At 39.4% G+C, this 8,483-nt stretch overlaps 1 protein-coding gene across 1 annotated transcript; it reads left to right on the top strand.

The window, feature by feature from the left end:
• The first annotated feature begins 3,318 nt into the window (after nt 1-3,318).
• On the top strand, nt 3,319-6,226 carry LOC104118768 (glucan endo-1,3-beta-glucosidase 12). Its single transcript, XM_009630120.4, has 3 exons — nt 3,319-3,488; nt 3,576-4,892; nt 5,999-6,226. Exons 1-3 carry the CDS (start codon nt 3,425-3,427, stop codon nt 6,031-6,033), a joined length of 1,416 nt encoding a protein of 471 aa, XP_009628415.1. The 5' UTR covers nt 3,319-3,424; the 3' UTR covers nt 6,034-6,226.
• Nucleotides 6,227-8,483: the final 2,257 nt, after the last annotated feature.

Genomic DNA, 8,483 nt, shown 5'->3' on the forward strand with positions numbered 1-8,483 from the left:
CCGTTTTTCTCTCACAATGGATACTTTGGTGCGCTTCAACATCGACCCTAGGGAACGTCGACCCCGCCGATGATCATGTTAATGACATGCTGAGGTTCCTCCTGTCGATCTATTTATTAGAATCTCTATTCCTGAAATGATTCTTGGTCGATCGCTCAGGAACTCTTAGAGATATCCGTTATTGAATAGCCGGGCTACTTCCTCTCTTAATTGTCGGCAGTCCTCTGTTCTGTGGCCGTGAGTGCCATGATATTTGCACATTAGGTTAGGATCCCTTTGGTCTGGGTCGAACTGTAGAGGTAGAGGCCACTTGGTGTCTTTGATGCGTCCGATGGTGGTTACATTAGCAACATCATCGACGTTGAAGTTGTACTCTGATAACCTCGGTGCTTCCTTAGGCCCGTTGGGCCTGTCAAAGCCGTTTTTGCTCATGAGTCCCCAGTTATTTTGACTCTGATCGTTTCTCCTTTCATTTCTCACAGGGTTTCGTCCAGATCCGTTACTCTGATGATCACTGATATACGGCTGATATCGATCCCTACTTGGCCTTGGTTCACGATCAATGCCTCTTTTAGGTCTATCACTGGTCCGGACAGGATAAACAGACCTGGAAGGGGCCCCGAGCTGATCATCTTCGACTATAATTTTTGACTGATATCGGTTATGCGCATCGACCTAAGTTACGGTCGGATATTCTACCATATTTTGTTTCAACTGCTGCGAAGCCAACGAGCTTCGAGTATTGAGTCCTTTGGCTGAAGGCCTGAATGGCCTAATCGTCCGCGACCGGAGGTAGGTCCATCCGTTCGATCTGAAACCGGGACACGAATTTTCTGAGCATCTCATTATCCCTCTGTTTCACTTTGAAAAGGTCTGATTTCCTGGTTTCGACCTTGATAGACACAGCGTGTGCTTTTACGATGGGATCTGCAAGCATAGCAAATAGGTCAATAGAATTAGGAGGTAGGTTGTGATACCATATTATATCTCCTTTTGACAAGGTCTCCCTGAATCTTTTCAGCAGGACAGATTCAATCTCATCATCTTCTAAGTTATTCCCCTTGATGGCACATGTGTATGAAGTCACATGTTCATTTGGGTCAATTGTCCCGTTGTACTTAGGAATTTCAGGCATGCGGAACTTTTTAGGGATCAGCTTCAGGGCTACGCTTGGAGGGAAAGGTTTCTAAATAATTTTTTTTGAGTCTAGGCATTTCAATATCGGTGGCGCTCCGGTGATTTGGTCGACCCTGGAGTTGTAAGTCTCCACCTTCTTGTCGTTGGCTTCGATTTTCTTTTCTCTCATTTTCCACCCGCTTTTTCAATTCCTCGATCATATTTATTATTTTGGGGTTGGTTCCGGGTTCAACTTCATTTGGCCTATCTGCGGCTGGTTTATTTCTGCGAGTGTTTTCCCGGGGTGATTCCGGTTAACTCTACTAGGAGCGCGACTTCGGTTCTGCAGTTGGGCTATCGTTGCCTGCTGAGCCTGCGTCATTTCGAAGATCACCCGTAAGCTGATCCCATCTCCTTCACCGTCACGAGCATTTTAAGCTACCGACCGGACTCCCCCGCGGATTCTGTTCTCAGGATCGGTGGGCAAATTCGTGTTGATGGCCATATGTGAGCTGGCGTTGATCGGGTAAGGGACCAGAATTCCGTTGGGATCAGCGGGGGGCACCTCGTTATTGGATTCTATGTGTTGTTCTTGCCATGGTGGCCAAACTCAGCATCCATGTTTAGAGGGGCAGATTGGGAGTTCGACATTTTAAATGCAGACCTGAAATCAAAGGCACTTCAAAGAACAAGTGTGAAACATGGTGTGTTATGAAAATTTGTATCAAATCGTCGCTATTATCATTAGCCCTACGGTGGGCACCAACTGTTTACCCTTAAAATCGGATAACAATTAAATTTGTAAGTAGTTTTAAAGATACGCGGATTAATTTGATACAAAGTAATAAATTAAGTCACATTGAACAGACAAAGATAAAATGGATTCAAACCACACAAGGAGAATAGTGTCATCCTTAATGAAGTATTCGCCCTCTATCCGGGCTCACTATGGCCAACACTAATGAACTAGAGGAAGAGCTAATAATAGAGAAAATAATAATATATTGCTTTGGAATGCATGTTACAATGTCGCCTTTGAATAAAAATCATCTCCTATCATCATGTCTCGATTTCGAATCATGACTCGATGAGACTCTTACCCCGATTTCGATCTCCTGTCATCATGTCTCGAGTTTGGCTTATTTTATCGGAGGCCGGAATGTACCGTGAACCCGATTTTGACCGTATACAATTATATTAGTTTCACTACTACAAGAATTTTTGTCTCGCATGAGATTCGTGTTCCTGTTCTTCAAGATTTGCATCATTTCATTAACCCAGACCATGTTATTAGGTGTTTAATTGTAAACTAATTTATTGACCTCGAAACAACAAGAAGAACACAAAGCTTAAGCTCTTCTAAAGTGCTAGTAGTCAAGGCAATAATCATCAATCAACTACAGTCAATTCCTCAAACGGTACTAAACACATTTTAGACTTTTAGGCGAAAGCAGTAGATCTTCGGATCAACGATTCAACAGACACATCACTACCTGACTCCCATTTTTAGAAACGGTCGATTAAGGTGGGGTCCTGGAATATAATGGGGGCCACGTGCTGTGCTTCTTCCACTCCATTGGCTTCTTCTTACTCTCCTGTGACCTGTCCCATCTAATACAGTTAATATTAGAAGATTTTTTCCCCAATATTATCTGAAGAGTTAAAAAGAACTTTTCTTTAATAGTAATGACATATATTTTTTAACTATTTAAATAGTTAATTATTACTATTAATTACACTTTTTTATTAAAATTTTAAAATGTATTAATTTTATTAGTTACAAATTTTATGTTTGAATTAAATAATTTATAAGTAACAATTAGATAATTAATTGTATCACATAAATTCTAAATGCAACATATAAGTGGGACGGTTAAATAATTTGCTATGATTAGTACATATTATTTCTCCCGGATTTCTCTACGGATATGTTGTTGTCTTGAGGTGGGACCAAGATAGCGTTTGGACATAAATTTAATTGAAACTTAAAAATAAATTTTTTAAATTCTGTTGAAAAATAATTTTTAAAAATTGAATTTGTACTTGAAAATGTATTTTATTTGTAAAAAAATTAAAATTTTGTGAGTGAAATAAAAATTTTCACCCGAAAACTATCATCCCAAAATTTTTTATTATATTTAATAAACAAATAATGTTAATGGCTCCCCCCACCTATCCCCTCAACCCCACCACTCTCCACTATAGATACTGCCCCTAATTTCTTGCTCTACATTATTCTCCCCCATTAGCAGCCCCTTTTAAAGCAACACACACTTTCATGCTCTATTTCTTCATCAAACAATAGAGCATGGAAAAACTCACCATTTGTCTTCTCCTCTTACTCTTTTCCCTTTCCTTTTTCTCCATTGCAGGTAACACTCATTTTCTTTATCCTCATTTCCACTAACGCAAAGTCTGTATTTTTATTATTGAACTAATTTTTTTTGGTGTATTTGCAGATGGTGGATCAATCGGAGTGAACTATGGGCGTGTAGCTAACAACTTACCATCAGCAGTAAAAGCTGTAGCCCTGCTGAAATCTCAAGGCGTAGAACGTGTTAAAGTTTATGATACTGACCCGGCTGTACTCAAAGCACTTTCCGGGTCGGGTATTAAGGTTACCGTTAACCTACCCAACGAGCTCCTTTACAATGCAGCTAAACGCCAGTCATTTGCTTACTCTTGGGTCCAGCGTAATGTTGCTGCTTACTACCCTTCTACTCAAATCGAATCCATTGCCGTTGGAAATGAAGTTTTCGTTGACCCGCATAATACGACCCGTTTTCTTGTACCCGCTATGAAGAATATTCATGAGGCTCTTTTGAAGTACAATTTCCATGACAAAATCAAAGTCTCTTCTCCTGTTGCTCTCAGTGCATTGCAGAACTCTTACCCGTCTTCAGCTGGGTCGTTTAGATCCGAATTGATCGAACCCGTAATTAAACCCATGATGGATTTTCTCCGCCAAACTGGATCCTATTTAATGGTTAACTGTTACCCGTTTTTTGCATATGAGTCAAACTCCGACGTCATTTCACTTGACTACGCTTTGTTCCGTGAAAATCCCGGTGTCGTTGACGCCGGTAATGGACTCCGTTACTTCAGCCTCTTTGACGCTCAAGTTGACGCCGTATTCGCTGCATTGTCAGCTTTGAAGTACGATGATATCAAAATGGTCGTAACGGAAACTGGCTGGCCGTCTAAAGGAGACGACATTGAAGTCGGTGCCAGCGTGGATAACGCCGCCGCATACAATGGCAACCTTGTCCGGCGAATCCTCACTGGTGGTGGGACCCCTTTAAGGCCGAAAGAAGACATCACAGTCTTCCTCTTCGCACTTTTCAACGAGAACAAAAAGCCGGGTCCCACATCAGAGCGAAATTTCGGGTTATTCTACCCGAATGAGCGAAAGGTTTACGATATACCGTTAAATATGGAGGGACTGAAACATTATATTGACCGGCAGTCACCGGTTGCCGGCGGCGAGCGAATGCAGAAAGGCGGGAAGGGGAATGTGTCGCCGAGTGTGCCTGGGCAAACGTGGTGCGTGGCGAGTGGTGAAGCGGGGAAGGATAATCTACAAGCAGCTCTAGATTTCGCTTGTGGCGAGGGCGGAGCTGATTGCCGTTCGATTCAGCCAGGGTCCACGTGTTACAATCCTAACACGCTGGAAGCTCATGCATCATATGCTTTCAATAGTTATTATCAGAAGAAAGGGCGTGCGATGGGTTCGTGTTATTTCGGTGGGGCCGCGTACATTGTTCATCAACAACCTAGTAAGTAGCATATCATTTCTCTACATTATTATAATTTTATTGGAATTTGGGTTTTCCATTCTTGATTACTGTGACATGTTTTGACTAATGGTTCGAGGTATAATTTTCGTGTCTGGTAAAATTTAATGTGTGGCGCAGTTTAAGGGGTTGGTTGGTATGATCTTACTAACGTGTTCTGGCAACTAAATAAGGGCCCCACATATCAAAAATTTGTTGCCATAGGGTCCACAAAGTCTGGAAAGATGGTGCAATCCAGGCAGGTTTGGGGACAGCACGTGATTGACGGAGACGTTTATTTTTAGCCGGAAAAGAATAGCCCATAAAATAAATACATATCATAATATTGTACTCCCTCCATTTTCTTTAGGTGAACGTATTTGACTGGACAAAGAATTTATGAAAAAATAGAAAATTTTTAAATTTATCTAAAATAAGGTATATATATTTTGTGTGTTTATAAATAATTATATAAAAGTTAATTATTTTTAAACAAGGAAAGTCGTCATTTCTTTTGTAGGGATTAAAAAAGAAAATAAGTTCGCATAAATTAAAATGGAGAAAGTATATTTTATGCACTTTTAAGCTCTCAAATACAATTAGGTTTAGTCGACCGTCTAATTTTATTTTTTCACCTGAAAAGTCTATCCGTTAAATTTATGTCTTTATACGTACTGTTATCATCACTAAATAGTGTAGTAGTTAATATATGCATTTTTTTCTTTATTTATCACTTAACTATAGTGGATAAGTATTAGTGTGGTTAATAGAAACATTAGGCGTTTCTACTTAGGCGTTTCTAGAAACATTAGGCGTTTCTACTTCATTTTTCACCATGCCGATTCAATGGATATTCGTTGATGGTCAAAATGCCACCAGTTTTTATTATCTATTATTGATAAAGATTTACCTTTTGTACTTTAAAGCTAAGAGTAAAGCATTTCTTTTTCTAGATCATATATTCTTTTATGGGTACTTGAAAGTTACTGGTCGATTTGCACATTACGCCCACTCAAGTTTTCTTCTATCTGTTTAACTTTTTTCTTTATTTATTTATTTATAGTTGGAGTAACTTTTTTGTCTTCTCTTTTGTTGTTTTATCTTGGCAGAATATGGAAACTGTGAATTACCCACTGAAGATTGAAAAGGAGAGGGGATAGTTACCTGAACTTATCTGAAATCATGGAAATCTCTACGTCCTAGAGCTATTGAGCTAAAAATCATGTTAAAATCATGTTGAGAATATATGCCAGTATTATTGAGACTCACAAAGGTCTTATTGTTGTTGAATTTATTTAAATTGAAATTTTTAAACTCAGTCATGTTCATTTATTTCATATCATCTCTCAGTCTCTGTTGCTATTTATTGATTCATTATATCATCATTTTGGGCTGATTTTCATGACATTGTGAGCCCGAGAGACCGGAGAGATTGATGACTGGGTGAGGCCGATGACCTGATTATGAGGATAATTATGGGATCGAGTTGCACGCCGCAGCAGGCCAGATTGGCTTATTATAGCACGTGAGTTATCCGTACGGATAAAAATATTGATATTATAGCACGTGAGTTGTCCGTGCAGATACATATATTGATATTGTAGCACGTGAGTTGTCCGTAAAGCACGTGAATTATTCGTGCAGATTATAGCACTTGGGCTGAAGAAGCCCCTCCGGATTCTGTACACACCCCGAGTGAGCGCAGGTACCTACTGAGTGCGAGTGCCAAGTGATTTGGGAGGATTGAGTGACTGTGAGGCATGGGTGACTGTGAGGACTGAGTGACTAGGAGGACTGAGTGAAATGATACTCTGAGAGTATGCATACTCTGAATGTTCCACTGGTTATCTGGAAAGGAAATAAAACATCTTATCATTGTTGAAAGGAATTTTGGGAAAAATTACTATTTTTAAACTTACTAATATTTTTGGTAAACAATTTGGGTTTTCATTGATGTACTTGAAAGGCAGAACTATTTTCATAAATCACGTTTTTGCTGAGCATTTGATTGTTGAGTTACTTCTGGTATTACTTGTTTAAGTTGTTATGAACTATTGTTGGTTATTGTATTTGGGACCCGACCTTGGTACAAGCTCGTCACTACTTTTAACATAAGGTTAGGTTTGTTACTTATTGAGTACATGGGGTCGGTTGTACTCATACTACACTTCTGCACCTTGCGGAATTGAAGACGTACCTGCATTTCGGTGGTAGCTGCCTCTTATTCATGGTAGCCTTAGATTCATAAAACTCTGTTTATGTACTTTTCAAACAGATGATGTATTTATTTCATACCAGCTTTGTAAACTCTATTCTTAGAAGCTTATGATTTGTACTACCAGTTCTTGGGGAATGTATAAGATTCAGATAATTTCTTCACTTAATTGCTTTACTAATTATTATTGGAATTAATTAGTGGTTAACTGGCTTACCTAGCGGGTTGGGTTAGGTGCCATCACGACTAGTTAGATTTTGGGTCGTGACAAGTTGGTATCAGAGCCCTAGGTTCATAAGTTCTACAAGTCATGAGCAAGTGTCTAGTAGAGTCTTGTGAATCGGTATGATGACGTCCATACTTATCTTCGAGAGGCTACAAGGCATTTAGGATAAACATCCCATCTTTCTTTCCTTATCGTGCGTTATTGATTCAGCTTGAAGCATTTTTTTTTTTTAATTCCTTCCACGCATTCGTGTGTGCATGTGAGCGCTCAGTATCAGCTGTGCATCACTGGCTTGTGATTCCATGAACGAGGTCCGAGATGTGTATTTTGTGTTTTGGCGATGGACCAGTCTAGAGGACTTGAGTCCAAGTTTAGACCGCAACTTAGACTCGACAGTTTCGGTTGTGAGAACTTGTACATTTGGACTCATATGTCCGATAATGTCCCTACGAGAAGAATTTGTGGCTCGATGAGCGGTTAAATGGATATATGATGTGATTGCGGGATGTGTTAAGATGATTTGAATGTGACGAGAAACGTTTTCCTTTTGATAGGAAAAAAATGGTGCTTGGTGTTTGTCTTGATTTGACGTATAGTCTCGAGTATGAATGTGTTGAAGGATCTTTCACGTTATTAAATTATAGGAAAAATTAAATTCTCATGTCTTGTTAATGAGTTTGGACTCAGAAAGATTAAGTGATTGCGTAGTAATTATGGTTGCGAAAAGGGTATAATAAGATGTCAATTTGAGGCTAAGCAGGTGGGTTATCTCCTGCGGAGTAATCTACATAGGTGTGTTCCTTATAATGTTGAGTGGAGAGTTTCTTTTCTACCAGCGGAGGGTATGTGTTGAGATTTGAATTCGAATCTTGGTGAGAAAGTTGACTCGACTGTCAAGAGAATAAATGCGAGCTTAGCAGATAAATTGAGGTATTTTATGGTTTGTGTTACCTGATCTTGTGAAGAATTTTTGTTGAAATGACTGCAGTATTATGGTAGTAATAGAGTTTGGATATTGTGAGTTATGGAATGTTGTGTTCTATGGATTTGAGCCAAGTGGGGGAGCCTTCTATTGACGATTTGATTTTATGGTTATGTGTTGTACTGGTTCCGGTTGGAGACATACATGTGAATCGGTTATGACTTACAGAGA

This window comes from Nicotiana tomentosiformis, chromosome 7 (genome assembly GCF_000390325.3).
Source record: "Nicotiana tomentosiformis chromosome 7, ASM39032v3, whole genome shotgun sequence".
Taxonomy (NCBI): domain Eukaryota; kingdom Viridiplantae; phylum Streptophyta; class Magnoliopsida; order Solanales; family Solanaceae; genus Nicotiana; species Nicotiana tomentosiformis.